This window comes from Coloeus monedula, assembly GCF_965178545.1.
Source record: "Coloeus monedula genome assembly, chromosome: 6".
Lineage (NCBI taxonomy): Eukaryota > Metazoa > Chordata > Aves > Passeriformes > Corvidae > Coloeus > Coloeus monedula.
The window spans coordinates 23862040-23881638 of record NC_138786.1 but is presented as its reverse complement, the minus strand read 5'-3'; the positions used below and the strand labels follow the sequence as shown (position 1 = coordinate 23881638).

General features: G+C 49.7%; 2 protein-coding genes across 4 annotated transcripts in view; one reads left to right on the top strand and one right to left on the bottom strand.

The window, feature by feature from the left end:
• Positions 1-8497: 8497 nt before the first annotated feature.
• Positions 8498-12145, top strand: TP53I11 (tumor protein p53 inducible protein 11; the record flags this gene model as incomplete). Its single annotated transcript, XM_082283103.1, has 6 exons — positions 8498-8658; positions 9213-9271; positions 9845-9893; positions 10326-10422; positions 10970-11071; positions 12012-12145. Exons 1-6 carry the CDS (start codon positions 8530-8532, stop codon positions 12143-12145), a joined length of 570 nt encoding a protein of 189 aa, XP_082139229.1. The 5' UTR covers positions 8498-8529.
• Positions 12146-17243: 5098 nt separating this feature from the next.
• Positions 17244-19599, bottom strand: part of TSPAN18 (tetraspanin 18) — a 119862-nt gene continuing 117506 nt past the window's right edge. For all 3 annotated transcript variants that reach the window (XM_082283173.1, XM_082283175.1, XM_082283174.1), the window contains exon 10: positions 17244-19352. In XM_082283173.1, coding sequence (XP_082139299.1) covers positions 19305-19352 — 48 coding nt within the window. In that variant the 3' untranslated portion in view covers positions 17244-19304. The remainder of the gene's footprint in view (positions 19353-19599) is intronic.

Sequence of the window (19599 nt, the reverse complement as noted above, 5' to 3'; positions counted from 1 at the left end):
GGAAGAATATAGCTACGGCCACATGCCACCCGAACCAGGGTAAACTAGACCACATAGTGCAGCCTAACAAGGTTCCTATATCTGGCACACAAAATAAAGTTCCAAGAACTGTTATTCCTTTTTTTTTCACCTCTCTCTCTTAATGCCCTCAGGCCCCACGTTGGGCGCCAAGATCTGTCTCGGTTTTGAAAGACAGGTGTCTGCTAAGGAAGGCAGAAGCCCCCCTTGAAGTGGCAGATATAACCCTTTTTCCCTCCAAGTTATTATATTTTGAAATCAAGGGCCTTCAGGCAGAGATGTGGGAAATAGGAATAACAGTTCTTTACTATATATATATATATATATATGTATATGTATATGTATATAACCAGTCAAACAAAAACAACAACAACTATGACAGTAACAGCACACACAAACCCAGTGCCAGCCTTCTCGGCTGTCAGGCTATTTCCCCTCGGGTGCAGTTCCGCTCGCAGCCGGCAGGGGCGCTGGCGGCTCCCGGTGAGCAGGGCAGGTGCGATGGTTCCCCCGCGGCTGCAGGGGGCGCTCCGGAGCGAGCTCGGGAAACACGCGGGCAATGGCGGCCTGGGATCCCGGGAAGGGAAGGAACAAAGGCTTCACAAACCGCTGGGCAGCCGATCCCGGACTCTCAGGAGCAGCAGGCTGGAAACGGCAGGCAGGAGCGGCAGGGACGAACGCAAATCCCGGGTGGCAGGCGAGATGTATCCAGATGGGAGAACCCCACGGGTGCCCAGGCAGGCAGGGCGAGCAGGGCTGCAGCGTAGCGAAAAACTCGAAGCAGCAGCAGTGGGGCAGGGCAGCCACAGCTCGGCCTCCAGCAGGGCAGGGAAAGCGGCTTTTGGGGTCCCGGCGTTGTTTCCAGCAGGAAGAGAAGAACGGCCAAAAAAAGAAGAAGCAGCAGCTCCTTTCTCTGCAGCTTCTCTCTCCGGACGCTCAGAGCGAACTGCCCCCACACCCAGGTGTAGACAAAAAAGTAGCCAGGCCCGCCCCACTCCCTTTTTGTCTTTCTTAAGTACAGCTATTTGTCCCCTAGCAACATGCATATGGGAGAAAATTCCTTTAACAGAAAAAAACCTAAGACTAAACTAAAACCCCAACAGCTGAGTAAGTTCCAGGACTGCAGATAGAGAACTAATGTTGCTGGAGGTGTAGATTATTGTCTTTGGGGAGGGAATCCATTGAGAATGGCTTTGAAATCACTACTTCAGTGACAGTATACAGATGGATGTTTTGCCTGTGTGTGGCTCAGGGGACTTAATGTCCCAAATTGTAGTTTCTTAACAATTTTCTCTTGAGTTCTGGAAAAGGACAGAGGTGTGGGGAATTGTTGAGAATAAAGAGCATTGGCTTCCTGGAGCATTTATGAAAGTCTCTTGTCAGGTGCTTGGGGGCACAGTGGAAAGAAAATCTGTGGAGGTTTGAGGTTGTCAGGAAAGGAGGTGCCAAGAAGCCCCATGTTACTGTGAAGATTCAGTGTCCAGCAGTGTGGTGGATAAGCAGCACGTGTATGGACTCCTCCCTGCTCCTCCCAGGGTCTTTCCATAGAGTTCCTTTGAGCCTCTGTTATACCTCAGGTGTGAGGCAGAGGAGATGAAATGCAGAGTTGCACCATATTGTCTGTAAAACTGACCTGTATTACAGTGTTTGGTTGAAGGGCTTTCCAAGCTTTTTAAGCTGCTCTTTTTCAGTAGCAAGTGTTGATTTACTTGGCTGGTGGTTTTTTTGTGTTTCTGTGTGTCTGCATATGGGTTTTATTTTTCCTTCTAATGTTTCCCTGTAGAAATCATCTGCAGGACAGATGGCCCGTTAAGCTTCTGGGGCTGTCTCTCACAAACACCTGTCTAAGGCAGCTGGGAATCAATAAGGAATTCTTCTCTTTTAATGTCCCTAAAGAAAACCAGCACCAGATCCTAATATGTCCTATTTCCCTCTTTCTCTCCATCCTCTCAGCTTCCTGGGAAACTCAACTGTTTGGCTGTGGCCATCTGTTGAGACAGCAAGGGACTGGGTGGGAGGTGGCAGCCAGAGCCTTTGGGGAGAGCAAGGGCATCTTTGGGGTGATGGATTGCTGTGGCTGGCTAGGTTGAGAGCCTCAGTGGCAGCGAGGAGGATGATGCAGGGGGTGGACTTTCATGTGAGTAACACAGATGAGAGCTGCTGAAGCAGCTGTTGTACATTGTTGTGCCTGTACCTTTCATCCTTTGTATTTGCAGCCAGGAATGGGCTACTTGAGAAGGCAGGGTAGCATGGCCAGGCCTGCACGTGGGGGGTGAGTGCATGTGTGTGGCAGAGGAAGGGTGAAGTCTGTTTGTCCCCCGTGGTGGGAGCCCACTGAGCCTATACAGAGGGGCCACGGTGAGGCCAGGTGTCCAGCTGGGCACCCGCAGGGAGTCCTGTGTACTGTGCCGGTCAGCACAGCTGTGCAGGACACCTGCCTGAGCACATTCAGGGTGTCACAGGCTGCCCTGCCAGCTGCTGCGAGAGGCAAACAAGCATTTCTCCCCTGAGGTGCTGCCCAGGCTTGCCTGGAGGGGTCAGGGAGTTGCTGCAGGTGGTGCTTGGCAGGCTGGCGGGAGTGAGGTTGCTGTGTTTAATTATAGCTCCCGTTCGAGAAACTAGTAGAGCAACAGAGCTTTTTATTGTGTTCTGGGGAAACTGAGCACTTTACAGGTTTTGACTGCTATATAACACATCCTGTGACACAGACGGAAACTTTTCTGTGGTCTCTGCAAAAGGAAATTTGAAACCTATGGGCAGTAAAATTCCGGAGATGGGCTGTACCTCCCAGATGCTATGGGATATAGCCAATAGTGGTTCCTCTTGGGGCAGGATGTTTGTACAGCCACAGGGAGCTTAGGGACAGGAGCTGCGGTACCTAGGGGCTGCAGAGGAGCAGTGGGGAGGAGGGTGCAGGGGCTGAGCCTGCTTGGGCTAAAGCAACTCTGAAGCAGACGGAGGAGAGGATGCATGAAAAAGGCTGAGCAGACTTTGGATGCTTTTTTGTGAACTGGTGACTGAGTAAGCAACACAAGTTAACTCTTTCCTCCTCAGCAGGCTGCAGAGACTCATTGTCCCCTATTGAGGGTGATGCTTGCCATATCCATTATGTTTGAGGGTGCCAGAGCTGCTGTAGGCACTGGGTGCTGCTGCCTTGCAAGTGGGGACTTTGTGGTCGTGGGCAGCTCTGCACCTTTCACAAACAGCATTGGAGGGCATCCAACGATGTCTGACCATGAGATGTGCCCAGCCTGAAGGATGAGCTTTAGATGTGCCTGAGGCTCTTGGTGTGTTGCAGATGATGTGGTAGACGATCTTGAGGCACCCAGTGAAGATGTCCTTTGACCTAAGGATCTTGCTTTGCACTTTCATTGTGTGTAGGGGCAGAAAATCTACTGCCTAGGTGTGTAGGTGTTCCCTAGTGCCTTTTAGAGTCACTTAAGGAAGCAGCAGGACTGTGGTAGGGCTGGGGATGAGCCTTTGACAAGACACGCTTCCTGCTGGTATTACAAAGAGCCTTCTGTGCTGAAAGGGCTGATGGTTATGTGTGAATGGAGTCCTGTGTACCTGACTTGTTACAGGTGAGGAATCTGAAGTCTCCCTGTTGCTTAGGTGTACAGACTGCCAGACGGAGCGGGAGCAGCCACTGCATTCTGCTGCTGTGGTGGCTGAGTGCTAATTGTTTTTACTGCCTGAGCATCAGGTTATTTTTGGCTTGATCAAGTTTCATTCCCAGCTGGCTGGTGGTAAAGAGGTCCTAGTAGTCTCAATCTCCACACTTGATAGAAATCTAGGCAGAGAGCTGGTTTGGTCACTGGGTTTGGGATGTGCAGTTGCAGAAATACAGCATGAATATAGCTATATCTTGGTAGTTACATGGGACATGGAGAGTTCTGGCTCAGGGTCTGCTGCACCATGCACTTCCAGGGGAAACTCTTGTTAGGCCATTTAGATAGGATGCACAAAGATGTTCTGTGGCTCTCGGGTGTGTTTTTGGGTTAGACACAGGGAATCTACCTCATCCCTCAGGATTTCAGAGTCCTGAAGTGTCTGAGGTTGTTTACCAACAGATTTTAAGCATGTAAAAGTGAGCAGACTGAACCTTCATGTGTGGTGGGACAAAAGGAGTCTTGGGTCCCATGTGATTAGGCAACAATGTAATGTTTGCAAGGACCAAGGTACTTGGTTGGTCTGTGGATCCTGTCCTTAATCTACTTGTGTTTCCACTGCCTCTCCTCTTCACCCTGCCCCACGTGTTTGAGCCCAGGCTTTCTTGACAGCTCTGTGGCTGACAAGGTATAGGGTCCAGAGCAGCTGCTATGGACCCAGTAATGTCCTCACCAGCAGAGACAGAACTGCCACAGCCTGGAGGAACATTAGAAGAGCTGGACAAATCCATTACAGCTGCTGGCCCTTGCAAGAGAAACCTGGGGGCATCAGCCTATCTATGAGGGCCAAGTACAGTACAGCTGCCATGGTGGATGCCCCTCTCATGTGCACACTCCCTTGTGCTGCTGCAGTGCTGGAGAACTCCCCTGGGCTCTGCCAGATTGCTCCCAGAGAACTGCTGAATTGGAAAGGGATGCTGCCTCTGCTTCATACTTAGCATTGGTTTTCAACCTGTGCTCTGTAGAAGATGCTGAGGCATGGCAAGTGCCCTGTCAGGCTGTTACAAAGGACATGCATCCACTGTACCTTCTTGGTTAATTCTTAGGAGTAACAAATCAAAGCGGGCTCAAGATGTTGTCTCACTGGCCTGAATGTGAGTGAGCTGAACAAACTTTTGTCCAACTTAAATGTATAAACATTTCATTGTCCCAGCTTGACTCCAGTTCATACTCTCTTCCCCTGCTTGCAGACTGGAAGTGCCATCAAACCCTTGGAGTGGGAGGTTCTGCAGTGCCGCCTCTTTAATTCAAGCAGTACTGCTTTGTCAGGTAATAGGCTGCACTGTGGATGGCCCACTGAAACAGCATCCAGCTTAGCAGTAAGCAGCATCCCTGTGCCCAGGGCCCTGGGGAGCCATGTCCTTCCAGGCAGGCAGGCAGGCTGCCACCCACGAGCGGTTTGGCTCTGGCTTGCGGCAGCCGCAGGCAGCCAGCTCCAGGCGCGGCAGGAGCGGGGTCTGGTTCTGCACCCCGCGGTCGGTGCGCAGCTCTGGCTGCTGCAGCACCGTGGCTGTGCAGTTGAGTCTCCTCTCTCCCACGCTGCAGAGCTCTCCTCTCCAGACGCTGGGAGGGAAGTGGAGACGTTGGGGGAAGAGCTGTGGAGGTGGGGAGAGATTGAGCTATCATTAGCGTGGCACCAGTGAGGTTTCTTTGCACCACTAAGCAGTAGCTATCAAAATTGAATGCAGTATGCTGAACAGTTGAGCAAGGGAGCAGATACTGAAAAGAGCCTGCGAAGGAAAGGGATCTATGAGGAAAAAACCCTCTTTCAGCTGCACAGAGGCACTGCCCATCACAGAGAGCTGTGGCAGGGAGTAGGAATTGCCTGTTTATGGTGGTTGATCTGCACAGTCCCTGGGATGCTTGGAAAAAGGATTAAGGAGGAGAGAATCGCAGGAGAACGAGGAGGTGGAGGTTTCCCTTTGCAAACTCACAGGCTAATAGAAATCATCCTCTAAATTGTCAGTGTGTCAGGATACATTAATGTAAGTATAATGTTTTCAAATCCTCAGCATCTTCTATCTGAATGTCACTGAATTAGTGCTAATTGCATTCATTAGCTCGTTAGCCATTAATATTCAGCATTCATTAGGCTGGCTCTGTCTCTGGAGGATGGGGGTAATGAGATGTGGGACTGGCTGTGGGGCCATGCCATACCTGTGCTGTAGGAGCGTGGGTTTATGTACCAGGTTGTTTTATTGGCATTTGTGTCCGGCCTGTGTTGTCCCAGCTCTTGGCAAGTAGCTTACCACAAATTAGTGGAAACTTTTAATGGGAGAGCAGTGTTAATGATGATGTGGATACATTTCCACCAACTCCTGCCCTGAAAGCAACTGGTGAGACAAATGATGAAGGCAAATTTTGATCTTTTGGCCTTGAGCCAGTTGCAAAACTGCCTCTGTAATCACAAAGCTCTTCAGTGTAGTCTTCATTGGTGAGTCATGGAGTCCCACCTTTCTTTGCTTCTTGCTCTCAGGAAAAATCCTCTCACTTTTTCTTCCTTTTTTTTCCCCTTATTTTTTTTCCTTTTTTTCCCCTCTTCTTTTTTTTCTTCTTCCTTCTTTTTTTTTTTTTTTTTGTTCTTCCTTCATTTTCTCTTCCTTCCTTCCTTTCTTCCTCCACCCCCCCCCCCCCACCCCATCCATCTTCCCTTCCTTTAGCATTTCTGGCCATGAGGCCAGAGCAGGAGATGAGAGTATCAGGCTTTCCCCAGCAAGAAACTAGGAAGGATCCAGAAGTGCCAGGATGGTATGGCCAGCACACTCAGCACCCCAAGTCCTGTCAAGACCGGAAAGCCTCAAGTCTCTTATCCCTGAGGAGAGTCAGTAGGATGCTCTTGCTCAGGTGCTCTGCCAGACTTTCCCTCACTTTAGAGATGTGGGATGGCCTCAGAGTGGTCCTGAGGCTCACAGTGAGAAAGAGGAGCATTCGCCACAGGGGTGTTGCTTCACCATTGGAATGGATGGCTTTGATCAGAAAATGCTGGGCTAGAAATACCGCAGCCACATGTCTTCTCTGGTTTCAGCAGTTCTGGTGGGAAACCACTCAGCATCCAACCCGGTGAGTCTGGGTCAGCCAGGAGCAGAAAAAATGGCAAAAACTGTAGCTAGTTAAAGAGGCTGAGCTTTTCTTTTAAACACATCACTCTGGCTTTGGGGTGGATTTTGTGTGCACATTACCTAGATTTGAATACACACAATTTATTGTGACAGTTTAGGTTGGCAAGCCCCAGACATGATAAATCTTTCAAACTTTTCTACTACTTTTGGTCAGCTACCATTTGAGCTTCCTGTGTTGTGCTCAAGGGTAGGCCTGAGTATACAGCTTCCACCTTCCTTCTGAGCAGTTTTTTTCCACTGTCCCACTTCTGGAATATTTCTGGACCCTGACTGCTGCATCTGGCTTTGTGCTGCCTTTCCAGGAACCTGGGCTTAGCTATTCAGTGGAATAAGAGCAGCCAAACAAGCCATGCTACAATCCAAAAGAAGTACCTCCAAAATACTGAGTAGCTCAACTGGCTCACTGAAAAGCATTTTGCCTGCTCTGCTCAAAGGATCTTATTAAACCCTTGATCATGGGGTTCACCTTTTGAACCATCCCAGCAAGACCTCTTAACTTTGCCTCAAAGAAAGAGTTATGTTGAGCACTTGCAGACAGGACTCGCTGTTAACCTGTCTGAACCACCACAGGGAAGGGTTTTCCTGTGAGAGGGAATTCCCTCGCAAGGCACTGGGACAACATCTGCATGCACAATGCCAAAATAATTGTACCTCATTTTATTACTCCCCAATGACTCATGAAATATTTAGACATCAACATAAATGGTCTCCTCCTGGGGCAGCTCTGGGAAGGCTTGCCTGGGGCATGGGGCTGCTGGTGCTTGAGCCTGACACTTACTTGGATTAGCTGTGCTTTGGTGCCTGGGGGGGAATTTCAGTGGGTCTCTGGGAGGGTGAAGAGGCAAATGGAAAAAAGTGTTTGTGTTCAGCTGAGCCCAGATGAAATGAAGACAAATTGGAAGAAAAGGCTTTCTGAACCAAGGGTTTCCAGGGTTTTATGACTACGGGATGAGACAGAGTGATTTCATGGGACTCAGTACCTGTACCTTTATACACATGCCAGGGCAGAAGTTATCTTTTTCAATTCTCTCAGTTCCCTGTATTTACTTATCCCGGATGGTATTTGTAGTTTCTAATTGCCATCATTTCCCAGAAAGCAGCATGTCTTCAGGGAAAATCATTCCTCTGGCTTCTTGTTGTTCAGGGGCTGCTATGTTCTGGCACAATGTGGGGGGCTGCAGCATCTGAGGGGAGACACACAAATAAATACCTGATACTTGTTTGGGGTTTGACCTGAAATGGCAGCTGAAGAATGTGATGTATTGCATGGGAAAAGAAAAAAGGCCAAGTATTACTTAATGACTTTAATTCCCCTAGTCTGAGACGCATTTAATTCCCCTAATCTGAAAACCAGAAAAGAGGTACTATTGGGCATTGCCTCATGCTGGGATAGACAAGATTATGGTTTGTAGGTTAAAAGCATTTATAACTAAATGTCCATGCTAAAGCCACTCTGCTCTGATTTTTTTCTTTCCCCCCATGGCAGATCCCGGTGAGGGCAGAATCAGCCCGAGATGAGCCACCTGTAACTGGGGCCGGCCTCGTTGCCAGGGCTCTGTGCCCCACAAGGATGAGGAGCCATCTGCCGGCCTAACAGAAAGATTTTGTGGCAGTTGTTTTATTTTCCCCAAACCTCGTGGAATTTCATGTGACAGCGGAGCCGCTTCCTGCACCTTCCTTGTGCCACCTCACAGCCAAGGGCTTGGCGGGGCAGGGCCACCACCATGGCAGCGAAGCAGCCCCCGCCACTGATGAAGAAGCACAGCCAGACCGACCTGGTGAGCAGACTGAAGACACGCAAGATCCTGGGCGTCGGCGGGGAGGATGACGACGGCGAGGTCCATCGCTCAAAGGTGAGGGCAGCAGAGAGGGAAGCCTGTGTGCACTAATGATGGAAAAGAGACCTTATGCTGGGGAAACCAGGGTTTGGCCATCCGTGTGGTTTGGGGTATTCACACCAGGCATTGTGAACAGGAGCATGTCCACGTGAATGCACACGGCTCTGGGCAGCGTGCGCGTGAGGGCAGGACAGATGCTGAGACACGCTGAGGGCTCTGCAGGAGCCTGTGCTCCATCAGGATGTGACATGCAGGTGATGTGTGTGAGGAGTCAGTTCCCTTCTTACACAGATAAGAGGAAACAAGAGTTAGTGTTGACCCTTCCTCTGCATGCTGCAGGTGGCTGATCCCAGTAAGGGAGCAGTAGAGGCTGTAGCTCCTGATGGAAACCAAGGCAGGTGTTCGGACCAAGGAGTCACAGATGCATCCCTTGTCCTCCTCCTCCTTCCAGCCCTCTGAGAGAAACTCCCACATGGGATTAGGCATGTAGTTTTGGGCTGGTGAGTACTGCCTAAAGACTGGGGAAGGATCTGCTTAGCTTGTGCCTTTCATTTGAATTTTAATTTCAGATTAGCCAAGTACTGGGAAATGAAATCAAGTTTGCAGTCCGGGAACCACTGGGACTCAGGTAAGGTATTGGATCACCTTGGAGCTGGGTCATCTGAGGGCCCTCAGCCCCAGCATTCCTGACAGCTCTGGTTTCTGACACCAGCTCTGCTGCTGTGCCAGCATCACTGCTCCCTGCAGGGGCTTCTTGGAGGCTGTGGAACCAGATCAGCTCTGCCTTCTTCTCCCATAAATGAGCCCGAGGCCCTTGAGTTCTTGTCTCATTGCATGTGCAGAGAACTATAAGGGCTCCATGGGGCTGGAGGAGCTCCTGTTCTACTGTATGACAGGGTGGTGTGTCCTGTGGGGACCCTGCTTTGCACCATCCTCTTGGCAGGGTCATTTCCCTCCTTTGCTTGGGTGAGGGAGAGTCTGGCTCTGTCTCACCATCAAGGTTGGTCTGCATGCTGAGGCTGGAGCTAGCGGGATGTGGAAAGCTGAGCCCTTCCATGGGAGGTTTCTGGCTGCCTCGCTTGTGCATGTGGGAAGGATGAAGGCTGATGAACAAGCAGGCAGCCGGAAATGCTTTGTGAAGTATGAGTGATGGGGTCACCTCCAAGCTCATGCTGGGTCCTCTGTCTTCCCTCTCACGCAGGGTCTGGCAGCTGGTTTCCGCCGTCATGTTTTCCGGGGTCGCCATCATGGTGAGTGAGGGATGTGGTCCTGGGAAGAACCAGCTCCCGACTGCCAAAGGGGTGCTTCAGCATGGCTCTTCGGTCTCTGGCATTTATCTTTCTCCACTGCCTCCAGCAGCTCCTACTGCTTTCTCCTGCGAGGCCTTTGCCCTCGCTGTGTATCAGTAATGGGCTTTGCCAACAGTGTCCTTGGCAGTTCGCTCCCATCACCAGAGTCCGTTTTCATTAGCAAGGCCCATAAACCAAGGAATGGCAGCCTTGGCCACAGAAACCAGCCATGCAGCTGACATGGTGATATTTCTTTTGCCTCCTTAATTTCCAATTTCCTGGCCAGTGGCTCCAATCCCACAAAGGCATGATGTTGAAGCACTGCTGCCCAAGAGGACATTTTGGTGGCCCCAGCAAGTTCAGGTTGCTGAGTTTCTCTCTTGCCTCTGCCAGGCCCTCGTTTTCCCTGACCAGCTCTTTGATGCCATCTTTGAGGAGGAATCGGTGAGCAGCAAGACTCCCATCCGGCTCTATGGAGGAGCCCTGCTCAGTGAGTGCTGTACCACCGTACTGGGGCACGCTGCTGCCCCACAGAGTAAGGGGACAGGTGGCCAAAACAGCAGCAGGGGACAAAGTCCATGCCCAGCCGTACACCTGCAGCTGGAGAGCAGAAGATCTGCTGTTAGCAAAGAAATTGCTGAGGGGGATTTTGAAAAGCTTGGTGGCTACTGCTGCTTTTTCCTGGCAGGGGTTCAGGCGTGCTGCAGGTGGGGTAAGAAGAGCTGTGCATGCTCTGAATCCCTGGGGGAGCACGCCATGTACCCTAGCAAAGGCAGCCTGCAGAGCGCCCGGGCAAGGGCGCTGGGCTGCGGCTGGGGCTCAGCGGGAGCCGCAGGGGAGGTGGGGCCTGCGGAGGCATCCCGGGAGCGGCGCAAGAGGAGCGGGGCGAAGGGCCGGGAGGCGAGGGGAGCTGGGAGAAGCGGTGTCGAAGGAACAGGGGCCCGAGCCGCGTCCTGCAGCGGCACCGCGCGGGGCGGGCGGGAAGCGCGGCCCTTCCCCTCCCGGCCCTCCGGCAGCGCGCCCCGCTGTCCCCGCAGGCATCGCGCTCATCATGTGGAACGCCCTGTACACCGCCGAGAAGGCCATCATCCGCTGGAGCCTGCTGGCCGAGGCCTGCTACTTCGCCGTGCAGTTCCTGGGTGAGTGCCCGCGGGCCAGCCGGGACGAGGAGGAGGGGGGTGCGAAGGCTTTGCGCCCACGGGGATCAACGGTGGGCGGGGCAGCGGCGTGAGCAGTGGTGGAGTATCTTCCCTGCCAGCTGCTTGTCTTTTCCTCCCCCATGGAATAGCCTCTGCCCTGAGCTGCTCCTTGAAAGGTTAAACATCACCCTCTGACAATTCATTTATTTTTCTCCCTGAAAATGTCCTGGGCTTTATAGCCAGCACAGGTCATTGATGGAGCAGGCTGCCTAGGTGCAAGGGTCTAAAAAGAAAAGATTATAGCAACCTGTACTAAAAAGGGGGATGTTCAGTGTTACCAAAACAGAGCATAACAGTTTAGCTTGTTTCTACGGAGCTTATCTATATTTAACAATGAAGGGGGTTCTTGTATGTGTGTCTTGGTAGCTCAATGTGTAGCTGGTTTAGATATGAGCTGTCTGTTGGTGGCCAAAAAAGTGAGGTGTTCAATAGAGGCGATGTGTGTGGACTGTGCCTATTTTGTAGATGTTCCTAAAGTTGAGAAATGTTTATCAGCACTGAAGTGTTCAAGCAACAAAGCAAAGTCAGGAGGATGTGGCTCCCACATTAACACCTGAGAATAATGGCAACTCACATCTGCTCGAGTGACTGTTTCAGGCTGCCTGAATATGAGGCTGCCGTGAAAGCAGGGTTTCTGTAAGGGAGAGCTCTGGGATCCATGGCAAGCTTCAAGGCTGTGAAAAAAAGCTAGTGAAGAGTCTCTGCCATGGGTTCACTGTGCATGTGAATGAGCCTGTGCTGAAAGCGCCCGTGCTCGCAAGGCTCAGCAGTTCCTGCCGAAGCTCTGCATTAGAGGGCAGCAGAAAACAGCTTTGTGCTATTTGTCTCCTTTTGGTTTTGCATCACCAACCTCTGCCTTGTCTCCCTCCTTCTCCTCCAGTTACCACTGTCTCCCTGGTTGAGAGTAGCCGGATAGCCACAGGTGCTGTGCTCCTCCTGATCAGCCGAGCCCTCTTCATCCTCATCAGCATTTATTATTATTACCAAGTTGGACGTCGTCCTAAGAAAGTCTAATTCCTGGGCTTTTTGTTATGGGAAAGGTGGGAGGGGGGAGTTTGTGTCGGTAATTTTGCATTATAATTTTTTTTTTTTTTTTTTTTTTTTTTTTTTTTTTTTTTTTTTTTTTTGGTTAGTCCCTTTTGGTTCTAAAGTAGTTTCCTTCTTTACCGGCATGAATCAGTGTGTAACCCAGTGCTGGTGGCATTGCCAGGTGAAATGGGGGGGAGCAACATCGGTGGGACCCCCCAGCCCCTCTGCAGGAGGTAAGGAGCAGCAGGAGGAAGGCTCAGGGAAGTGTGTGGGCCTGGCAGGCTCAGGGAAAAAAGCCAGTTTTCTAGGGGGAACTGGCTGATGGGATCACAGGCTCTGAACCCGCTGGAACAAAGCACAAAATAAGGCCAGCATAGTGAAACCAAACCCTTGAGGAGACAGGGCAGCAAGACAACCAACAAAGGACTTGGCTACTCTACTTGGTAAGCCCTGCACCTCCCCTGGTTTACAGCCCGTTCCCCTTTTAGCAAGTACTGACTGTCTCGGTAGCCAGGAGCTGGATGGGGTCACGTTCAGTGCTTTGCAAACAGCTCTTCTTTCCTCGCTGCCAGAGGTGCATTTTTGTGTAGTTCATAGTTTTGCACTGGATGCTGTGCAGAGCTGGGCAGGAGATACAGCAAAAGAAGAGGGAGAACCCTTGCTTGTTCCCTCTGAAGGGACAGCACTGGGAAGAGTGGAGCAACTTGAATTACAAGATGTGAGAAGTGAAGGAAGCTATTGGAAATAGCCCATTGAGCACAAAGACATCCCCTTGTTTGGGGTGTGTCATGAAGTTTCTAGGCGGGGGTCCTGTCCCTTCACCCCAGAACACTTCACACAGTTGAAGCTTTACTGATGGTAGTAGCAGTGGTGGATGTGCAGCAGCACCTGATGCTTTAGTTGAGCAGTGCTGCTGTGGTTAGCACTAGTAAGAGCAGAGTACTGTAATAGTAAGAGCATCTGCACAGATGCGTGGGCCAGGGAGCAGCCTCTAGGCATGGCCCCTGGCTGTGGGAGATGGTGTTCCAATTCTGCTAACATCTGCAGGCATCATATCTCTTCTGATCTCGAGAAGAGAGGACCAAAGTTTGTAGCATTAAGATATTTCATATTTAACTGGGATGAAGAACAGCAAGGAGCGGAGCATATGAAGGCAAGGACAGACTAAATGTGCTTTAGTACTCTCTGGCCAGTTTCTCCAGCACCTCCTGGGCTTAACAGCGTTGACTGCCCTGCTTCCTAGTGCTTTCCTTGTGGATTATCCTTGTCCACACCTTGAGGCAGCATTTTTTATTCTCCATGGGACTAAAGCCAGAAGGTCTGTGTACAGGATATGGACTTCTTACTCATGCACTACTGTTCACTGGATCAAAGCATGCCCTGGAATATAGCTGGCGTTCCAAAATCCCAGTAGAAGGATTCCTATACAAACAGAACTGCTTGTGTGAACAACAGTCCTCAAGCCACTGGTGAGACTGGGATCTACAGCTATTGCTATTTAACACCTTAGTAGAGTTAGAAGAAGGTAGTGGGTAGTTATTGTATGTTGTGTTAGTGCTTTTGGCTTTTAGAAGCAGCTGCATAAGCTTGGGACACTGTGTGCGTTGTACTTACCGGCCATGCAAAATGCCTGTCACCTAGGAATGCTGGAAATAGTTGAATCAGGAAACATCACAACTGTAACTTAGTTCTTTGCCTAATAGGTAAATCAAATGGAGAGGCAACATCCAACAGCAGGCTAAATTCTGGAGCCTCACAGCAATACACGCTTGTCAAGCTGCTTTCAGCATGTCCAAAAATGATACTGAGCAACTAAAACTTTTAATTGAGAGGAGTGTTCCTGTTCAGATGGAAGAATTGGGCTCTAAGAGGTAAACCTTTCCCTGTGAGGCAGGTAATGATCAAATGCAGGCTGGAGAGGATCAGAAATTAGACCAAGTGGTGCAGCATGCGGGAGCTGGAGCATGGCATGCTGTGGCTGTTGCTCTCCCCCTGTGCATCACCTGCATGGGCAGCTGCAATGGCCTCAGTGTGGCACTTTGGCTGTAGTTGTGGGGATAGGTACGTGAAGCTTGATTCTTTGTGTTTTGGGGTGTCACATGAATGTATACACAGATTGATGGTTGGTTTTCAGGGGGGTGGGAAATTATGTTTCTAGGACAGACAAGTAAAACCTACCACAGCAAAAGTAATCTTACAGAAGAAGGAAATGGAGAGTCTTCTTAATGCTGCCTCCCATCTGTGTTGGCCACAGGTCCTATGAACTTAGTTATGACTTGGGTCTGATTAGAGTACCTTAAAGTGTCATCCCATAGGTGAGAGAAATGAGTTACTGCACTGTGTGAGAGCAGTAATCCAAATGCTCTCACATTAGATGGTTGATGGTTAGATCAAGTGGGAGGGTGGGGGAAGCGGTTACAGCTTTCCAGGGTAGCTTTAAATAAGGTGAGATCAGATTCCTCTGGTCCCCTGATTAGCAGCTGCCTCTGCAAAACTTGAAACAGTCAGCCACTTCTAGGTTTGCCAGTCAATGGCTTCTTCTGCTCCAACATAGAGCAAAGCCTGGGGGAGTGGCCACTTAAAAGATTTCATGCTACTTAGTACCTAGTTCCAAAAGTGGAGTGATGAAGTTGTTTTGATGCTTCTTGCTCCATCTTACTGTAAGTGGACCATGTAGAAAATATGGAGCTCTACACCTCTTCTACAACTAAGCTGTGGTTCCTGGCATGTCCCTTCTCAGCAGCAAGGTGTTGCAGGAGAAACATTGCCAGGCCCATTGGAGGTGGTGAGTGTGTAGCAGGTGAAGCCTAGGAGGGAGTTTCTCAGGGTACCTTGAGGATGGAGCCCAGACAGAGCAGCTGCAGCACTGCCAGAAACCAACTGCACATGGTTGTCTTCCCTCTGTTGTGAATGGGGAGAAAGGGAGGAGGATACCAAAGCCTTTGTACAGACCTGTGTCCCCAAGGACAGAAGTGCTGACATTACAGCTGGAGGTGGCAGTTGAGAACATAATTTGGGATTGAAAGCCTGACGTGTCACTTCAGGCTCTGCTACTGATCTGCTGACAAAAAACCTCCATCTCCACAGGCCTCAGTTTCCTTATCTGTTACATTGTGAGGGAGGCCTTGGACCGATGTCATCTCCCAAGGGAGACTGCAGTGAACTTCCTGCATGTGTACAGTGCTGTGCAGGAGTGGGGGTCTGTTCCCCAGGGGATTGTGCTCTAAGCAGGCACAGTCCAGGACTTAAAGCTGACCCCCTTTCTCTGCCAGGGATGAACCCAAACTGTTGCATTCACAGAGCCCTCTCTTTGGAGGGTGAAGAAAACGCATCATTCACATAACTCCCTACATCATCTTGTTTGCGCCTAACCAATATCTGGCAAACTGGAGCTGGTGACACAGGAGAGGCTCTGTCTGTCCTAAGCTGGCCTCTTTTCTGGTCAAGGGTTTTTACTTGGGAGGGTGTGGGTGGGGGGTGGTGGTGTAGGGGAGAATGGGACACTTCAATTTATACCTCATTTTAGCTGCTGTACCTGAGTTTATTTCTCTTCTGGTAAGAAAGTGACTGTACTTAACACCAAGCAAATAGTGAAAATTAAAGCTGTTTCACTTCACTGTCACAATATCTTTTATTTTTTGGGGGTTTTTTTAAGAAATGCACACAAAAACCGTGCAGAGTGCGCTTCAGGCTTGTGTTCTGGTTTATATTACCAAAAAAAATTTCCTTTCAATATAAAAAAGCATTACAGTAGGGAATACAGGATAAATTAGCTCCACTATCTAATAAAAAGAACATTTACATTTTTTTAAAATAGATTTCAAACATTATTTCACACACAGCCCTTTTCCCAGGCATTTGTGACAGTCAGTCATTGGAGCATTAAATAGCAACCAGGAGGCAGGGATGCTGAGAGGGGCTGGGGGCTTGCCTGGGCTGGTCTCTGCTACTCCCTCCAAGGTGCTTGGGCCATGGTCACAGTGCTACAGCGAAGGAGATGGCAGCTCCTTCTGCTTTCCAGCCTGCCTTGAGTTCTCCAGCCAGCAGTGACTCCAGCTTGAGCCCCTGACCCCAAAATACTCACCAGAGCTGTTAAAAACAAGTACAAAAATACAATTGCTTCTCCTGCCTACAGTTCTGAAAACTAGTGTACAACAGCGAGGGCAGCCACGAAATCAAGGGACAAAACCAACAAATTTACGTACTTTGCCATACACTGGGAGTCTGCTTTCTGGGCTCGCTTGTTCATTAAATTCCTCCAAGGAAAATTCCTTCTCCATGTTACTAACTGCCACAGATCCTCTCAGGCTTGCACACATCTTTACAGCTATCTCCAGTTCTTGTTTGGAATTGCTGCCTGGCCTTTTGAGCTGTGTTCCCAGTGGCACATGAGCCAGCCTGCAGAGAGGATTTGAAATTTTCACACAGGAAAGACCAGTGGGGGATCAGAAAAGGTAGAGGAGAAACAGCTGTGCACAGCCCAGAATAACAGATGAAGAAGAGATCCTTTTGAAGGTACAGGGACTATCATTGGGGAGAGGGAAAGCAATAAATCTGAAAACAGACAAAGCAATAAGTACAGAATTAGGAAAGCCAAAGAGAAACAAGCCATTAGCAATCATATTTCAGGCATGTACATTTAGTACTTGGTGCTCTGGCTGCTTTGGTCTGGTTCCCTGAGCTCTAACAGGTTTTTCCCCCATGCCACTGCTGGCAGAAAAAGGCTTTAAGGCTTTTTTTTCCCTTCAGCCACCCACCATGCACAAATGAGGGTATTTGCCAGCCAGGCTCTGACCTAAGAACTCTGCATAATAAACTGAGGGGAAAGGAAGAAACTGGAGACTGGGGGAGGCAGTGCTGCTTCTTTCAATCACCTCCAGCCAAATTATCAACTCTGCTGACAGTTTTGTTCCTTCCCTGGGAATTGCTCTCCCAGAACAGTCACTGACACCAGCTCCTGAGGCAGAAGGAGAACAGATAAGCTCGCTTTCTGCTCAGCCCATTCCCTACAAGACTGGTAGATGGAACAGATTTTTCTTACCTTAAGTGCAGCACCTGCTGTCCAGTAAAAAATACTGCTGGGTTTTGGCTAACAAAACTATTTTCCTTTATTAAACAACAGAGCAGAGTTTAATGCTAAAATGCCTCATTACAAGAAGGTCCAGAGGGAAATAGTTCAGAACAGCTTTCCACAAGGCTTAATGCAACATCTGACACTGCTCAGCGGCCCTGGCCACGTATTTGGTTGCTGGAATATGCTGACTGCAGCATGGGGGGCCTGCAGCTCTACCTGCCCAGCCCTCTCCTGCCAATGAACAGATTGTTGTTCTTAAATGAAGCTTGGAAAAGCTCCTAATGCCTCCTTCCTGTTCCTTAGGATCCTGATTCCCCAACCTAGATATTTAGCCATGATCTTCATCTGTTGTGGCCCAGGCTTTCTGCTGTTTTCCTTCCTTGCCTGTAGCCCGTGTGGTGCCACTGGGAGAGCTCAAGGGACACAGCCCCAGGGGTCTAAGGGAACAGCCAGAGGATGAACATGCTGTTGCAAAACCTGGGCACAAAGTTTAATGCTCTGCTCCTTCCTTGCCAGAAATTACAGCTTTCAGAGGAGCTGTCTTGAGTCTGTATAAAAGTGCTCCCATAATCTGAGCCTATAAAATCTGTAAAAAGACCTAATCTAAACAAGAAACCACAGCCCCTTCTGTCATTCCCCAGGTAAAATGTGTTTGGGGTCAGGGAATAAGTGACCTGATGAACAATTAAGGCAACAGGGATTGATGATTCCAGATGAGACAAACCGGTCACCTGTCTGAGTCAATATCCACCGCCACAGGAGCAGCAGCTGGAGCAGTTTGGCTGCACACTGGGTGCTGTTGGAGCCTGCCTGGGGGCTCAGCAGCTCCAGCTTAATCTCTGACCAAGATCCAGTCCCAGGCATCTTTCTCAAGTTCACTTCCAAATGATTGAGTGGCTGACATGTTAGTTAAATACCAAACTATCTCAAGGGAGGAAACACTATCAGCTAAAACAATTCTGACTTGATGATTACTTTCATCATGAGCCCATGGGAGAATCTCAGGGGAAGTTCTCTGACCAGAAATTATTCCACCAGACTGGTCCAGGAAAACAGCATGGGAGTGGTTGACAAACTTCAGCCTCTTCAATCCAGCACCATGTCTGGACCTCCCCTTAGGGCTGGAAAAGCATGCAGGAATCACTGCAAATATTTATGCTAACAGAGCACCACAAACCATTTTTTTGCAAGTATCAGAGGAGAGGCAAAGGCTGACAAGTTTTAAACATTATATCCTCCCCTTCTCAGGAAGGCAGCAGTATCAATGATGCTTGACCAGAACCATTATTTTTCCCAGGAGATGGGAACACAGCAGGGAACCATTTGGTCTCTTTCACAACAATGAACAATAAATCTTAGTAAAAACAGAAAGGTAGGCACCAAACTCTTGACCCTCAGCCAGCCTTAGCTGAGTCCTGTTGCTAAGTTAGATCACGCTGCCCCTGCTTGGAGTTCCAGAGAAAAGCCAGCCTCACTGAAGTGCTTGACTTCTCTGACAAGTTTCACATGACAGGGGCAAAGCTTCCACTGAAGAATGTGTGTTTTCATCCTGTGGCTGGAAATCAAAGCCAGAATCACACAAATGTTGACTACACCTGCTTAGACAAGCCACCACTGCTTGTTTCAAACCCACCTGGACAGTCAAGGCCAACCTGTTGCTTTATCCAGCCCCTGCATGTGTGTTCTTGAGTCCTTTGTTGTCTAAAGCATGATAAAGTGGTGAATGGTAGGCTCAGCCTGGTGTGAGAGGCAGCTGTGCTCATCCTCCCAGCTCCGTCCATCTCTAGTGCAATCGGCTGCGCTGGCTCCTGCTCCACAGCTGCTGCGGGTGGCTCTGGGCAAGGGTCCGGTGTACAGTGTAGTGCACATCACCTCAAAGTTCCAGCCCCTGAAGTACAATCCTTTTGGTCATTCATATATTACAACCCTCTTTTTTTCTTTTCATTTTTTCTCCCTGTCCCATTTTGTTAAAAAAAATAAAGTTTTTTGGGTGTTTTCAGGTTTTGTTTCTTCAGATTTTCCTTCTTTCTTCTGAGCATGTGGGGAACATGGTGGTTCATGGGCCACTTCTTACTGGATCCCTCGAAAGAGACACATAGCAAAGATCATGGCAAACAGCTGGGAAGAGGAGGGGGGAAGAAGAGGGCAAAAACAAAACAGAGAACCGTAAATGTCAGCTGCATCTGCCAGAAGATCGGCAAAGCCCTCCCTGGCCCTGGGACCACCCCCATTGCTCCCTCCTGCCCAGCACTCAGTGATGCAGAGAGGGGGACCCTTACCACCCAGGGGAGGCTGTGGCAAAACTCTTTCCCCTGCCCCTCTCTCCCCCCCAAACTGTTAGTGGGTCCAGCAGCAGCCTGGCTTC